The sequence below is a fragment of the Rhinoderma darwinii genome, chromosome 2 (genome assembly GCF_050947455.1).
Source record: "Rhinoderma darwinii isolate aRhiDar2 chromosome 2, aRhiDar2.hap1, whole genome shotgun sequence".
Taxonomy (NCBI): Eukaryota; Metazoa; Chordata; class Amphibia; order Anura; family Rhinodermatidae; genus Rhinoderma; species Rhinoderma darwinii.
In genome coordinates this window covers 451,657,221-451,675,122 of record NC_134688.1, presented here as the reverse complement: position 1 = coordinate 451,675,122, position 17,902 = coordinate 451,657,221, and the positions used below count along the sequence as shown (strand labels likewise).

Here is a 17,902-nt window from a genome sequence, read left to right as displayed (position 1 = left end):
GCCTAGCGTCCTCCTTCAGCCTTGAGAGACCAAGGTCTCTATTGACTACTGATCACAAAGAAATCAGAAAAAAATCAAGTAGTGAATCCACTATCTCAAGCGTTGCCCATATTTGCCTTGTTTCGCTGGCAACGGACAGCCTCTGACCACTTTCCATTATAGCACTTTTGAATATGACTATTTAAGCAACTGCTTTACTTATCACATACTGATTTTAAGTAAAATCATGTTCATTTTTAATAATGCATTCAGAATTCTGTTGGTTGCTACCTAGAATCTGTCAACATTATGCTGACAGACACACCCCTAACAGCTTAGCTGAGCTCCTATAACTATTTTGCACTTTATTAAGGGAGATAGTTTTTTCCTTAAACAAAACAGAAAAGAGTGGGGGGGGGGGGTGAAGCCTAGTGTAATATATGTGAAAGAGTCTGTAGGTAAAATACTCACCTCCTGCTAAACATCGTAGTACAAATGGAAATCCAATGTTTTTACGTTAGACTAATGTACAGTGCCTTGTGTAGAAACTACTGTACACAAATCAGATATTACTCTGTACAGATACTGAACCAGCAGGGGCTACGGTTAGATTAAAACTTAGAGCTAAGAAGAATATAGCACAAAGTCAGAATAATAGAGGAATATAATACAGGTTGTTGTGACAGTTATTTCTGAGCTCAGGATGCTGCTCCGAAAAAGAAATTAAAAATAAAGTATTCATCTGAGAATAACATTTATAAAAAGACCTAGAAGATAAATGAACGTCGGGTCTGTGATGTCTCTGCAGGACCCCAATGAAAAATGGCGGATAATTCGTCAGCTTGGTATGTTTAGATTTTCAACAAAATACCTCCCCCCCACCACTTTTATTTTTAGAGGATGGTTTCCTCTCCAGCTCATGAACATGTAGCTGGCAGCATAAATATTTATTTTAGACTGGATGTAGACAAAATCAAAGTCAAGTTACACTGCGTTTCATGTCTGTAAAATGTCAGTAGGAAAACAATAGATAAAAGTACAAATATGGCACCCTGGGTACAGCAAAAATCGCAGAGCCGTATGTTATTACATTAGGGGTTAGAGGCCACACAAAAATATGAAACAGAGTAAAGCTCCCGGGCCCCAGTGCAAAATATGGAACAGGACCCCACATTATGAGGCTTCATTTATACTAATGGTCTTCTCATATGGGCAGAAGGAACTTTTGGGTCCACTCAGGCTTCTGGGTCCAGGGGCAACTGCTTCCTTTGCATCCCCTATAGTTAAACCCCTGGTTACAGGATGGCATAACTAGCAATCCCCTAATATGTATTGAAATCCACATACACGTTATAACAGACGGCAACTGCAGTGTATTCTGCTTAGGGCAGCTCTATGGGCGAGGGTGAACACACCATAGACGCAGACCATGTGGCTGCTATGGGGTCCTTGGAGAGATGGAGCCAAATCTTAGTTGGTCGCGTCTCCTTTGCTATTGGGTGGTGTAAACCTGTGCAAGATGAGTAACCGCATTGTTAGCAAACAAAGAGGTGGAGTAATTGCCCCAAGGGTCATGGAAAGGCGTGGAGGGGAAATAAACACCAGGCTCTTCTGCTCTGGATGGCAAAACCCAGTACAATTAAAGGGGGCCTAATTTGATCTTTGCTATAAGGACCCCTCTCGTCTACGTACGTCACTGTCTAACAGGGTTATTTAAATAATAATATTATACATTTTATGGAATTGTTTGAAATGTGATAACTTTTTAAGGGAAACTCCGTAGGAAAGTTATCAATCAGACCTGTATGAGATTTTCTTTAAATTAGCTTCAAATTTAGAGTTTCTGATTAACTCAACTCTTCCCCTAAAAGGAGTCTCCGAATTTCTCAGATATATACACGTGGTAATCTTCATAGATTAGAATCAGCTCGGTTTTGTGAACCCTCATAAATGCGGTCATATCCAACAATAAGGCTGCATCTGTTGGGGGCAGTGAAAGGGTGCACTTGAAATTTTCTCCGGTTTGCATAACCCATAAATTTTAGGCTGTATTGTCCAATTCATCTTGTATTTACCCTTCCAAGGAAGGAAGATAGGTGATTTCCTTTCTGCATTAACTGCCAGCATTTCCATTATGTAATGAAGTGCTCTTTAGCTAAATGTTTTTTTGGAAGGATCACTGTACAAGAAGCAGATTGTTGGCTTAATTGAGCATTGTCAGGTAGTTACTATGAATCGGTCTTGGTGTAAATGCTCCTTAAATGTTCACCTTTGGACAGCATGTGACTGTACAGATATAGAAATAATCTACATAAATACATTACTTATCTCGTAATGATCCTGAGTAATAGCTATTTTATACTCCAGAGCTGCATTCGCAATTCAGTCATCACATTTATCCATAGAGAGATCCAACAGGTTATCTGAGCTCATTTTATGTCGTGAAACTCGTCAGTAATCATGGTTGGTGTAAAGAATACACTTTGCAGAAGATAAAATCACCAGAGCAAGCTCTGTGCAGACACTGAACCAGCAAGGAATGCTAGGATATTTTAGCTATGAAGCCAGCAGAATTGTTGTAAGGGTATTCCAGCCACCAGCATTTTTCACCTATCCACTGGAAAGGTTAAAACTGCTTGATCGGTGGGAGTCCGGTGGCTGGGATCCCGAACGTTTGCCAGAACCGGCACTTCGATCTCCTCAGCCGTAAGGCGTCGGCTTGGAGGAGTTCGAATGGAGTGGAGGACGGGCATGTGCGGTCCCGCTCCATTCAAACTCCTCCTTGCCGCCATCTTGGAACTGGGGGGGGGAACAGGGGAACCTGGCGATCCGTGGGTTTCCCAGCGGTCGGACCCCCACCGATCTAGCATAAAAAATGCTGGAGGCTGGAATAACCCTTTAATGCAGCTCTGAACATACAAAGTATAACTCATAAATTACTTCAATAACCAATAGTTTTACAGATTACATCCCTTCCCTGACCAAGACAATCACATGGCTCCCATTAATGTATATATTCTATATAAAGCGGATGATGTCAGATTATGTCAGAAACAACATCATCATCATCATAGACCAGTGATCCGAAACCGGTGTCTCCTGAACTTCTGTAATATCACAGCTCCTAGCATGCTCTGACAGAAGATGATGGAAGTTGTAATTCCACCACAGCTGGAGAGACACACAGACTGGAGACAACTGTAAGAGGCCATTTGCAGGAATGATTATATTTACTTGTCCAGAATGTTAAAAGGGAGATTAACAAAAAAAGAAGAAAAAAACTATAGTTTTTCCTGGATAAGACACAAAAGGGAAAATTGGCAACCTGACAAATAAAACCAGATTCGTTTTCACATGTTCAAAGTAAAAAAAAAGCTTTAAAACATTTCAGCCAGACATGTTAAAGCCGGAGCAGCACAATTGTACTCGGCCAAATAAAATATACGAGAAACGCGCTTTTAACGGTGGAACACTTCGTACTCCGGTCCTTCCAATGAAACCCTCTGCGGAGTTTACAACACGCAATACACAAATAATACACAGATGTAGCAGAGATGAGTTTGTAATTTGATCTGAAAAACACTCTGAAACGTGTTGCTTGGAAATAAATAAACTTGCGCTATGTTTAAAAAAAGGAATTCCTCCCTCTATTTGAGAAAGGACCATTTTGAAATATCGGGTGCTTTTACTTCTGCTACAGGCCAAGTTTTCTGTAGGCACCTTTAAAGATTTCACACTCTGAATCAACTGCTATGTGCATAGGGATGTAGCGTCCTGCGACCATTCGACGATGCGGGCGTGACATGACATCACTATGGACACAGAGCTAATTTGGCCTAGTCATCGCATTAGAGAGGATAGCGAGGTGCTAGAAATATTGATAGAAAGTGTATATTATTTTTTAATTTGAGTGATTTGGGGTGGAAAAAAGTTACAAAAACAAAATAATAGTTAAAAAAAAGTTTTAAAATAATGTGCTAAGATAAAGAAAAAATACAAATCAAAACCCTGTGTTGTGGGTGGTAAGGGGCCATATTTCTTGAAAAGCTATGACAATCAATATGGCTGCCATTACACCTCCCACGGGAGCTGAATCCAATACCTAAAGTCTGCAATGGAAAATCTACCTGTTATAGCAGGTGCACAAGGCACATCACTGTATAATTAGGCATTAGAAGTAAGTGCACCCCATGATGCAGTTACAGATAGAACTAGTTTAAGCAGCAGTAACATGAAGTCATCTTCTGCAGCTGTTGAAGAAATGTTGGCCGTGATATTCCTTACAGCGGTGCTTCATGTCAGTGTTATCTGAGGACATTCAGCACTTTTAAAGTAGTGGTACAAGATTAGAAAAACATGGCTGTCGTCTTCCTGAAACAGCGCTACACTTGTCCATGGGTTTTGTCTGGTATTGCAGCTCAGCTCCATTGAAGAGAATGCCTTTGAGCTGCAATACCACCTGTGGACAGGTGTGGCACTGTTTTTGTAAGAAAGCAGTCATATTCTCAAATACTGGATAACCCCTTTAAATGGTAACTAAACGTTCAACAAACTTCTGATATGTCATTGTGACATGTCAGAAGTTTTGATTGGTGGGGGTCCAAGCACTGAGACCTCCACCAGACCAGTCGCTGAAACTAAGCAGCAGGAGCACACGTGTGTTAGTGCTGAGCCGCTTCATTTCTGTTCGGCTTTTTCTGGAAAGCCGATGTAGCGGAGTACGGGCTCATACACTTTCTATTAAGCCCGTACACTGCTACATCGATTTCCCGAATAAGCCGATCATAAACTAAGCGGCTCCGCGCTCACACGAGTGCTTCTACCGCTTCGTTTCAGCGATTGGTGGAGGTCTCAGTGCTCAGACCCCCACCAATCAAAACTTCTGACATGTCACTATGACATATCAGAAGTTTGTTGAACGTTTAGTTACCCTGTAAGATCCCACCACAGAATTTTTATGGGGTTGAGATCCGGATTTACTTTATATCAGGTACATTAGGTGGAAGTTCATTTTTAAGTAGTGAAATCTAAAGCGGTTGTTTTTTTTCATGATGATGATTTAAAGTTTTTTCATTTATTAATAATTTTCTACCTAGTATTATTTATGATGCAATGGGCATAGTTAGGCAGGACTATAAATAGTGGTAAAACCCTGGCCTCTTTCTGTTACACAAACCTTGGCAGGAGTGATTTTGGAAGCTGTGTTGTGAGTTACTAGGGCCCCGTCCCTCTGCTCCTTGGAATATTGGGCAGACAATGCGGAGGTTACTGCTGGCACAACACCCACCAGCTGGAGCTTTACAGCAGACTGGCAGCTCAGGACTGTATCATAAGACGGAGTTCACAAGCTCAGGTTAATGCACCTTTAAAAGCCATGGCAAAAAACACGTCTTTGGTGCAATCTGTGTTGCTGTTTTAATGGGGTCTCCAATTGGCTCTCGACGTCACTCAGGAGGGGTGAGGACAGGCCATACACTGTAATCTTACAATAGACTGTTTATGGCCCATCTTCACCACTTATGAATAAACTCAGGAGATGTCTTCTTCATTACAGCAATCAGTGGAGGTCTCATCACCCGCCTGGACGCCAACCAATGATATGTTAGATGTTGTAGGAAATTATAGTTACACCCTTGGGAAGTTTAGTTTGGTCTCCAGAATCATACATTGTATGGACATAGACATACACTTAATACAATCCCTGAGATCTTTCGTCTGGGATTTCATTGACATGAAACATATGTAAACCCTTAAAATCCCCAGAGGACCGCCAAAGGGTTGTCTGATCAAACATTTTTGTCTTATGTCGTAGACATGTCATTAAAATGTGTAGATACTAGTAGTGATGCCATGTCTCTGGAAGCCCGACTAATCACGAGAATGTTCTCAATTGAGAGGACAGCCATACGGCAAGGCGAGGACACCATAGAGTAAGGAGGCATGACTAGGGTCGTAGCAAGTAAGCTGAAGTTTGTGTTCCTGTTTAGGCAAGGTCCCAAGAATTGCATACATCAAAATATGGCTGCTTAGGGTACACTGCCTTACAGCTAATAACTTTTACATGCAGTTGTCAGGCAGTATGTCTCCCTAGCAACCAGTCTGACTCAGACTACTAAACTTGAGGCAAAATTGCCACTAAGCTTAGGGGGCAGGGAGGCTTGACTGACCCGAAGCTACTTTTTCTTACAGTTTTTTGTTGTAAAAATCCATTTAGGTAGAGAACATCTTTAAGGTCACTTATACATTACGTATTTCACTCACCTAATACAGCTAAGTTAATGATGATTTCTTGGAAGTTCTTTCTGTCTAGAGGTGCACTGACTTCACAGCGATATTGTCCTGAATCTCCTCTGCTGAGATTCTTGAACCGAATACTGGGGCCCATCATCTCCACTCGCTTCTGTAAATAAGCTGTTGGCACAGGATAAATACAAAGAATGTGTAAGTATGTATGAGATGATTAAGCAGGTCTGATTTTTTTGGTTCTTTTTTAAAATTCCCAACACTGAAGTCCAGATAAAGATCTCTATAATAGGACAGTGCCAATGGTGATCATGTGATATACCATGGCACTAGAAAGAAAAGTTCTTAGTCTTTGGCACCCCAGAAGAGATTACCCGATTATACATATACCGATGAACAGTCAGTGGTAAAATGAGTTCATTTTCTCAGTCATTTTGTTAGCTGTACTTAGCTTTTTTTTTTTGTGCCATGAGTTAAAGCCTCCTTAAACCTTTGCACAGTATTATAAAGCCTCAATTCAATGAGAAAAACACCACATGACTTGTATATCAGACACAGCACACCATGTAACATGATTGTAGTCATTTGTCTTCGTTATGCCCCCTTCTGGACCAAATAAATGTCCTCCCTTCTGCATCTATCAATCAAATGACATCACTTCCTGTCTTCAGGGACTACGGAGGCTCCACCCATGAAGAAAGAAGCGGTTATAGATGATGACCCGCAGTCCTGGGCTAAGTTCACATGTGGTTAAACTAGGGGATGGAAAGCAGATGAGTTTATAAAAATGGTGATAATATGTACTGAGTGAGGGCTCTGTTGGATTGGTGAAGGGGAGTTTTTCGGGAGGAATTAGGCTTTATTTAGATAGGTTTAGCACCAGTACCGGTGATGCATATAGCACTTCTGTGTTATGAGCAGAAAGACTTCCATATCAAGAAAAAGCAGTCTGTGTAAGGAGATTGCCACGGCCGGTGTTCCCCTCTGCTCCCCGCCACCATGGTGCGACGGCACCTGCTTTTTTTCTACTACTTCTAAGGCCTCATGCACACGACCGTAGCAGTGAGCACAGCCCATGATTGCGGCATGGACAGCCGCGGAGTATCATCCGCGGGCCGCCCGCAAATCACGGACCGTGCACACATTGATTTCAATGAGCCCGGACCACAAACCCGGACCGTATAATGACTTGTCCTAGCTTTTTGCGGTCCGGGTTTTCGGACAACGCCCGGCCTGAGGATGCAGATATACATATCTGCATTTGCCACCTTCACATTGCCTGAGCAATAAGGTTTCGGTTTACTGTGAAGGTGTGTTTATCAACTTTGTTTTCTGATCGCCACCTGTTCTGACCCGTATATGTGTAACTGTATTAATTGGTAATCCCCTGCCCTGACCATGAGTTGAATGTCGATTCTTGCACCCTACAATTCAATACCTCGCTTCTGTGTACCATCTGCAAGTGGTCAGTAGTTGCTAATCTGAAGACGTGAACTGGGGATTCCCTGTGCTAAAGTCCATACCCCCATTTGGGGCTTTTTAAGGTGAAGATGCTAAATCCCTTAGACTCTGTCCCCAGTTTTCACTACCTGTCCTGAAGTTCTTTTGCGATAGTTTGTTGTCACACATTCTCATTAAGAAGTTTGTATAAGATGACACTGCTTTACCTGCCAATGAGTTATTATAGAAGACAAAGGAGACGTCCCCATTAAGATCGACTTTCTTCCATTCTAATCTGACGACCTGTTCTCTTTCTAGTCGGTATTTGCAGGTGAGGATTGTCTCTACAAGGAATAAACAAGACAACAATTAGAAAAGACAACACATCATTTCCTCAATTGACCTAAAAAATAGAACAGGGTAACCTTCCAGTTTTAGCATGTTACTAGAATGAAGGGGCCCTGACACGTGTCTTATTTATATGGCAGCAATTAAAACATAAAATGACCATGAATTTTCAGCTTTGCCCAGAAGTGCCTACCCCATTTCAAAATGCATACTTACCTGGTTGTAGCTGATCCAGAGATCCATGGGGGTCTTTTTGCAGGTCCCTCCTGTAGCCTGCTAACTCTCTCAGGTACAGGAAAATACTCTCCGAGGGCACAGACCAGACAAGTATAAATTTAGGGGTGGGGTGAGCACCTTCACACCAGAAAAGAGCCTGAATTTCAGCTTTTGCCTGGATGAACATTTTCCCCCAGCTAAGACTACATCGCATTCCAAATTATTATGAAAATTTTATTTTTTCCATGATTTTCCTAAATAGTCGATGCAAATGACAGTCAGTATAATCTTCAAGCCATCAACCGTTGAAGTATAATGCAAATTTTATTGAACAAATCTCCTAATAACAGATTTATTTTTAGAAGTAAAAAACTCAAAATGCACTGTTTCACATTATTATGCACAACAAAGATCAAAACATTTTAAAGGTTGTAAAGAGAACTAAAATGGTCATTTGTTGAATTTGCAGCATCAGGAGGTCATATTTACAGAAATCAAAAGCTCTTTCAATAAAAAAAAATAATTAACAGGCCAAGTTACATGTTAACATAGGACCCCTTCTTTGATATCACCTTCACAATTCTTGCATCCATTGAATTTGTGAGTATTTGGACAGTTTCTGCTTGAATATCTTTGCAGGATGTCAGAATAGCCTCCCAGAGCTTCTGTTTTGATGTGAACTGCCTCCCACCCTCATAGATATTTTGCTTGAGGATGCTCCAAAGGCTCTCAATAGGGTTGAGGTCAGGGGAACATGGGGGCCACACCATGAGTTTCTCTCCTTTTATGCCCATAGCAGCCAATGACACAGAGGTGTTCTTTGCAGCATGAGATGGTGCATTGTCATGCATGAAGATAATTTTCCTACGGAAGGCACGGTTCTTCTTTTTGTACCATGGAAGAAAGTGGTCAGTCATAAACTCTACTTACTTTGCAGAGGTCATTTTCACACCGTCAGGGCCCCTTTAGGGGCCTACCAGCTCTCTCCCCATGATTCCAGCCCAAAACATGACTCCGCCACCTCCTTGCTGATGTGGCAGCCTTGTTGGGACATGGTGGCCATTCACCAACCATCCACTACTCCATCCATCTGGAGCATCCAGGGTTGCACGGCACTCATTAGTATACGACACGGTTTGAAAATTAGTCTTCATGTATTTCAGAGCCCACTGCAACCGTTTCTGCTTGTGAGCATTGTTTACGGGTGGGCGAATAATAGCTTTATGCACACTTGCAAACCTCTGGAGGAGCTGCTCTCCTAATCCTATTAATTTGTCTGGCAGAAACCTTCCTCATTACGCCTTTATCTGAACGAACCCGTCTGTGCTCTGAATCAGCCACAAATCTTTTCACAGTACGATGATCACGCTTACGTTTTCTTGAAATATTCAATGTTTTCATACCTTGTTCAAGGTATTGCACTATTTCACGCTTTTCGGCAGCAAAGAGATCCATTTTCTTTCCCATATTGCTTGAAACCTGTGGCCTGCTTAATAATGTGGAACGTCCTTCTTAAGTAGTTTTCCTTTGATTGGGCACACCTGGCAAACTAATTATCACAGGTGTCTGAGATTGATTACAATGATCCAAAGAGCCCTAAGACACAATACCATCCATGAGTTTCATTGAAAAACTAATAATTAAATGTTTATGACACTTAAATCCAATGTGCATAATAATTTGGAACACGGTGTAGTGATCACTTAGGCTTTCCTCGACATGCCTCGCTAGGGTATGACATCATTACCTATCCTGTTCGGTGGGGCTCCAACTGCAGGGACTCTTACTGATCTTGAGATTAAGAAGGCTGCAACGTTGGTTTAGTGCTCCGGCCCCTTCAGTTTTTCCCTGCACATTGGACCTCAAACAGTTAGTAAATTATTACATATCCTAACAATATGACATCCCTTACTGTGAGGGGAAAGCCCTTTTAAGTGATATCAAGTGTAGGAAATTTTTATGAATTTGTCACATTGCGGAGACATTTAATCAAACACAATAAAATGACTATATTCTTATACACTGCTCTGATTGAGGTTTTATTAACAAATACTTAAATATGATAATAATGCAATACAGATAAAAAAAAAAAAAAAGACTCCAGACCTCTTCCTATAGGTATGTGACCAGGCTCCAGAAATATAGAACAGTCTACCCATGGTAACCCAGCAGAAATGTGTAAGGTGATGTTTCTGCAGAAGGCAGCCTGACCTTGCTGTTATTTCACTGCTGACATAGGGGAATTGTACAGCAAGGAGACAACTAAAATAGGCTGAAGGTTTCCTGAAGTTTAAATATGAATTAATAAGTCTGGAGTCCATTACAGTGACCGAGCATTCTTGCTGTTGTTATTGCATAGGTAAGCAAACCGGACGCGTCTTTCCGACTGCTCAAAGTGCCCACAAAATGCCACATAAAAGTACAGCACATAAGTACAGCGGTATTATAAAGTAATGGCAATTCAGAATAATTCCACAATTGCACGGGAGTCTCAAGCACAACATTTGTCTTGCCATTTGAGAGACATTTTAAAAGCTATGTATAACATTTAATGGATTTTTTTTATAGATATCAAATCAATGTGTTTGTGTTTTAAATTACTTTTCTAATTGGCTTTTATGTAAAAATGTAATATCGACCGATATAAGTTGATCCTGTGTGTCAGAGTCATGCAGGACCCTTCTCCCAGCCGAGCGGTCAGCTCATCTAAACTGAAGCAATCGGTTGACAGAACGATACAGCTTCTAAGTACACAGGATACACTGAAGCTGCATCGTAAAAAGTAAAAAATAATACAAATAAAAAAAGTCAATAAAAAAAAGTGATTTCTAACAGAAAATGCTTAAAAAAATAAATAATTCCATTAAAAAAGATGTGAATACCCTTTAAACCCTTCCGATCCACCCAAGAACACCGGCAAAACATCCCAGGCACGCCCACATGAGGGTGCACTCCACCTCCTTTGAAGTCCTTTTTTGCTACACTACAAGTCAATGCTGGTCACAAATTGTAGTTTCTCAAAGCCTGTACAAGTTAATATTTGCATTTCTGGAACTGTTTGATTTCACTTAATTTTTATGAGATCAAAATGGATTGGACAACTTGGTCAACAAAGGGTTATTCCTAGTGCAGACATTTTTTGGCATATTCAACTATCGGTAGAATGGGGTCTCCTGACCCCCTTTGGCAAATCAGAACGGCTGGTGGCAACGGCTGGTGAGTGAAGACACCTTTCTACTTAATCTGATTCTATATGTCACCATCTGCCACCAGTCGCTTTTGATTGCCAACAGGAGTTAGGGGGTCCCGCTTCTTCCATTACGTAAGTTTCCCCCTTTTAGATGTTAAATATAAATATGTGTAAAAAAAAATAATCAAACAGTTGTGTGAGATCCAGGTGATGAGTTATTTTACGTTCTATTTTGCCATATCTTAGTTATATCTGTTTCTGGGAAAACTGGGCAACAAGTAATAAGGCCACCAATACAGATTCTATAGGGTTGTTACCCAGCTTTTTGGTAGGTCTTCCCAATTATGTAGTGATACAGAAGGAGTCTTGAGCTTGACAGAAACGGGCAACTCAATTACTTTTTATTTTTATTTTAGGGCGTAATACCCTTTGATTTTCTGATCCAGAAGGGATATTCCTTGTCCGCACTATAGCAATAACTGGGAAGCACTTAGGAAATAAGATTGATCGGAAATATTGATTACCGAATGACTGATTTATGTAGCTTAATATATTTTCCTGAATACAGTAAAGTAAATGTTGTTTTCAACTAAAAACATATACAGTAGTAGATAATCCCTTTATAGCACATATGCACAATACTTGGCTCAGGAGCCACATGCGGCCCACAATGTCTTTCCCCTTGGTTGGGTGTTGTGCCCGAGGTCGCTGACTGCCGGCACGTCCAACTTACTGACAGCCGCGACCACAGGACACTTTCTTCATGCCGGCGTCTCCCTCCCTAGAATGTCGGTACACGCGGCTGCAGCACCCCTCTGTTTCCTGTAGGGTGCGCGCGCGCGCTCCCAGCCTTGAAAGGCCAGTGCGCGCACCTGGGCAAAGTTCCAATCCCCTTACATCCTGTTCTTTAAAAAGGGCTCTGCCCTTCGTCTCCTTGCCTGAGCGTTGCTGTTATGGTCTTCCCATGTTAGTCAAACAAATGGTCCCTTGGTTGTATCCTGTTCAGAAACGAAGCAGTACAGTTCTCACTCGAGCGCTTCTGCTGCTTCGTTTTAGCGATCGGTGGGGGTCCCAGTGCTCGGACCCCCACCGATTAAAAACTTCTGATGTCACAATGACATGTCAGACGTTTTCTGAAAGTTTAGTTAATTGTAAAATAGTACAATATATGCAGAATGATTTATATAAGTTTTCTGCAACTAGTGGATCTTCAGCTACGGTGAAACTACAACCCTCAGCATATTCTGACAGCTATTTTTGGAAAACCTGTGTAACATTCAATATGGCTTCCATTACAGGTCACAAATGGGATGTCACTTAGTTTAACCAAACTCTTTACTATACATTTTTACATGTTTTAAACAGTAAATCTTTAGCAGAAATGACATTGTGTGATATTGAGCCATAAGCATTGATCAATGTAAATATAAATATGCCCGATAGTTCCGAATCATTTGTACCTCCAAATTCAAGTTCTTTCACATCGTAGTTCTCAGACTCCACGATCACGGCGGACACGTCCAAAACTGTAAAAAATATCAGATAATAACGGATGAGTCATTCAATACACAGTACAAGTCAACAATTGTCTGCAAGGAATCGCTGCCTAAATCCATTGATGGTGGGTTCATGCCATGGGGGTTATCTACAGGGATTCTGGGTCTGCTAAATTAGAATATAACGCAACATCTAGACTACACCACATCCTTTATGTCTGGATTATTTTTCCTATTAATGCAACTGTGACCAAGATGTAACGGTTTTAGGAGAATCAAGGCCACAGGGACTATCTACGCCATGATCCACTAGATGGCCATATTAGTGATTCAATCTGTTAACGCCATGGCTCCTATAACAGAATCTCTCGTCAGAACATAACTCCAGTAAAGCTGTCAACACATGGGGCTATTTTGGCTGGTTGACACTGAAATGCACAAATAGTAAAATTCCTTCCCCCCACAATAGTAAACATGTCAGCTGCCTAAACTGGGAGCAAGTAACAGCCCCACAACATGAACCTTCTTCAGACTTAACACTGTAAGGCCATTTTTAGATGGCAGTAATGTGAACACATTTTACGGCCGCACCCTCCCGATCTTCCGTGGTTCAACTTAATTGAACTTAGATCTCCATAGGATTCTTTGATGATCTAAGTTTGGTTCAGTTGAGTTTCGGGACGTCTGGGTGTTGCGGCCGTAATACGGACCCTAAAATGCAGTTACATTACGGCCGTGACAGCAGCTTAAGGGTATGTTCACACAGCAAACAAAAAACCGCTGTAAAATACGGAGCTGTTTTCAAGGGAAACAGCCTCTGATTTTCTGCCGTTTTTTAAGTATCAAACGTTTTTTTGATGCGTATTGTACATCCGTTTTTGGAGCATTTTTTTTTGAGACAATGAAAAACGGATCAAGAAGTGACATGCACTTTTATTTTACGGGGCTTTTTTTACGCGCCATTTTTAAAAACGGACACGTAAAAAGCGCCCCGTGGGAACGGAAAGCCATTTTTCCCATTGAAATTTCAATGGGCGGATGTTTGGAGGTGTTCAGCCTATGTATTTTCAGACGTTTTTCGGGGGCGTTTACGGCCCTGAAAAAACGGCTGAATATAAGTCGTGTGAACAAACCCTAAGAATAAAGAACCATGTGAATAGTGTTCAAGTGCTCCTGTTTTCACTGTTCTACAGACATCTAACTAGGCTGGCAACATGCCTGCGGGTATTTATACTAACAAGGTATCATTGTGGGGTGTTACTAGGTGGCATTATATGATATTAATATTGAACCTGAAGACAGTTAATGGGCAATGAGTTTTGAAGAAGGTTGTATAACTCCGCTTAATTCATGTTCAATATCTGAGATTCACCATAAGCGTATCAGATCCACCAAAACTTTCATAATATCTACCGTATGTTCATGAGTTTCATCTTACGCTTAAGAGATCCACCACAATGTGCTCATAAAATTCACCAAATGTTCAGAAGATCCATCATGCTCATCAGATCCACCATGCAACTTATATTAATGAGATCCACCAAACTTCCAAAAAATCCACTGAATGTTCATAAGATCCACCATACACTGAGGAGATCCATTATGCTCAGGAGATTCTCCATGCTACATATGTTAACGAGATCCACCAAACCAAGAGAGCCCTCGATGGCACAACAATTGCCTGTTCCTCAATGACTGCTCGGATTCCATGATGCATAAAACAAACAAACCCCATGGTCTCCCTGTCCCACCTTGTTTCCTGCCTTCCCCTTGTCACCCATTCTCCTGCCAAGTATAAAGGAGTATGGAGAACATTACAAACAATGTTTTTTTTTTGTATATTTTAAAAAAAGAAAAAAAAAGTCTCCCTTAGGGGCATGCAAATCACAGTAGATTTCATCCGTAATTATAGACCCATTCATTTCTACGGCCGACGGACACTTTCCCATAGATTTACGGGAAGTAGTCCGGGCCATAGGAAGCCTCCGTAAAAAATAGGACATGTCCTATTTTTTTTATTTTACGGACCGCACCACCATACTTTATAATGGGAGCACGGCCCGTAAATGCGGACGACTGTCCGCGGCCATAATCACGGACCGAGATTGCGGCTACGGCAGTGTGCAGGGGGCCTTACATGTAATTTATAGGTAAATATATTGTAACTATTATTATAGTGTCATTACTAGATAAGCTTTTATTTAGTCTCTGTCCCAATTCCACCTCTTGCAAATGTTAATGCTACAAAAAAATAAAGGTGGATTTCTAGATATCCCTATGGAAAATAATCAAAACATTCCTCCGCTCCCCCCTGCCGTCGCGGTCCCCAGTATCTGTGTAATAGACTAAATTGGAACAGACAGTATGAAAGACTTCTTGAGCTTGCATGACATGTATAGTGATCTTTGCCTATTTTAATGTTGCCATTTTGCCCACTGAACCATTTTTTCAAGGGATTTTTGCTTATCAATTGAAATAAGTGGCATAAATGAGGCATGTGGAGACCCCCTTGCTTCATCCCTCAGGGTTGCTCCAAGTAGGTTGAGAGGGTTCAACAGGACTTCTAAAGAAATCCAAAATCTTAATGGGCCGTTAGGATAGGCCATCAATAACTCATTGGTGAGGGACAATCGGCTCTATTTAGGGGATGCAGCGTTTTTTGTTTTTTTTACCAAGAGCCACCTCCCCATCATGGTTTACACAGACACAGCGCCATAAAAACATTTATGGCTAGGCCTAGTACTGCAGCTTGGTGACATTCAAATATTCTGCTGATCAGCAGGGGTGCCAGTAGTCAGATATTAAAGTCCCAGAAACCCCTTCAAATGAAATATCTCTATATTAGGGGAAAATCTCTGATGCAAATGTTTTCTCTATATTTTACTCAACCCTACAACTTGTATTTGAATAGTGTTTCTTCTTTGAATTATTTTTTTTTAAAGAAATATGCACTGGGAATCATTGCATAGTAATGGCCTATTTGTAAGCAATTTGACCCCTATCTTTGTGCTTGTTTCAGTGTAGTATGGTGCTACTATCTGTGCCAAATCCTTTTGTCTATAGAATAATCTGGCACTGTCTCTCCTTTAAATGATATAGGCACAGATAGTACTGCCTCCCTGTCTCTATGTAAATGATGCAGGCACAGATAGTACTGCTTACCTGTTTTTTCTGTAAATGACTATGTCACAGATAGACAGGAAGGCAGTACTATATATGGCTTTGGCATTTACATAGAGGCAGGTAAACAGTACTCTTTCTGTAAATCGGGTGCACAACTTTTTAAAGGAATATTCCTATCGAAGACATTATTGGCAATTCCACAAGGTGTGTCATAAATGTCTGATAGGTGAGGGTTTCACTTATGGGACTCCCGAGAATGAGGATCCCCTAGTCCCTTGTTCAGCGCGGTGATCTCCACTTTAAGTTATGGGCGTTATGGACACATATAAACTACAATGGAAACAGCTGCCCACATGCATAGCCACTACTCCACCTCATCTCCTCCTCTGTGAAGTGCCAAACAGGGGAGTCCCAGAGATGAAACCCTCACATTTATGGCATACCGTGTGGATGTGCCATAAATGTCCCAGATGGGAACACCCCTTTATCGGAGCAAAACTGTTACACTGTGTTTAGTTTAGTGCAGGTCCTAAGGGGGCAGTGCATGGCGAAGTGATTCAAAGAGCCACTGAGCTCTGCAATAGAGTAAAAAAAAAAATCCTGGACACAGCTTTCATCTGTAGTTAGCTGTCCCTGCACATGCCCCTTCTCTCTGACATGAAAAAGACACACGAGCAGCCATCAGAGGGCGCTCACATGGATCTTCCATGACCTACACTGACCTCTATGATCAGTGCAAGGTAAAGAGAACAAAGCTGCTCACTCCTTTCCTCTTCCTGTAGGCACAGATAGTTCTGCCTCCCTGGCTCTATGTAAAGTATCGAGGTACCAGATAGTACAGCATCCCTGTCTCTATGTAAATGATGTAGGCACAGATAGTACTACCTCAATGTCTCTATTTAAATGATGTAGGCACAGATAGTTCTACCTCAATGTCCCTATCTAAATGATGTAGGCACAGATAGTATTGCTTTTGTCTCTTTGTAAATGATGTAGGCACAGATATCATTGCCTCCCTGTCTCTCCTGTTAAAGAGGCTGTCACCAGATTTTGCAACCCCTATCTGCTATTGCAGCAGATCGGCGCTGCAATGTAGATTACAGTAACGTTTTTATTTTTAAAAAACGAGCATTTTTGGCCAAATTATGACCATTTTTGTATTTATGCAAATGAGGCTTGCAAAAGTACAACTGGGCGTGTTGAAAAGTAAAAGTACAACTGGGCGTGTATTATGTGCATACATCGGGGCGTGTTTACTACTTTTACTAGCTGGGCGTTGTGTATAGAAGTATCATCCACTTCTCTTCAGAACGCCCAGCTTCTGGCAGTGCAGATCTGTGACGTCACTCACAGGTCCTGCATCGTGTCAGACGAGCGAGGACACCGGCACCAGAGGCTACAGATGATTCTGCAGCAGCATCGGCGTTTGCAGGTAAGTTGATGTAGCTACTTACCTGCAAATGCTGATGCTGCTGCAGAATCAACTGTAGCCTCTGGTGCCGATGTGTCCTCGCTCGTCTGACACGATGCAGGACCTGTGAGTGACGTCACAGATCTGCACTGCCAGAAGCTGGGCGTTGTGAAGAGAAGTGGATGATACTTCTCATCAGAACGCCCAGCTAGTAAAAGTAGTAAACACGCCCCGATGTACGCACATAATACACGCCCACTTGTACTTTTACTTTTCAACACGCCCAGTTGTACTTTTGCAAGCCTCATTTGCATAAATACGAAAATGGTCATAACTTAAATCTGGTGACAGAGCTTCTTTAAGTGAGTCATGCTGCAGCATAAGGCTGAGTTTTTTGCAGGCGGAAATTCTGCCTCAAAATTCAGTTTTGAAGTTTGAGGCATATTTTCCTCTGTC

The 17,902-nt window shown here is 41.5% G+C and overlaps 1 protein-coding gene across 1 annotated transcript in view; it reads right to left on the bottom strand.

Annotated features, from left to right (window-relative positions):
- The window catches only part of JAM2 (junctional adhesion molecule 2), a 97,080-nt gene that overhangs the window by 27,710 nt on the left and 51,468 nt on the right, over positions 1–17,902 (bottom strand). Inside the window, exons 2-4 of the mRNA XM_075854513.1 lie at positions 12,877–12,942; positions 7,890–8,006; positions 6,241–6,390 (exon numbers count right to left, since the gene is read on the bottom strand). Of these exons, the coding sequence (XP_075710628.1) occupies positions 6,241–6,390; positions 7,890–8,006; positions 12,877–12,942 (333 nt within the window). The remainder of the gene's footprint in view (positions 1–6,240; positions 6,391–7,889; positions 8,007–12,876; positions 12,943–17,902) is intronic.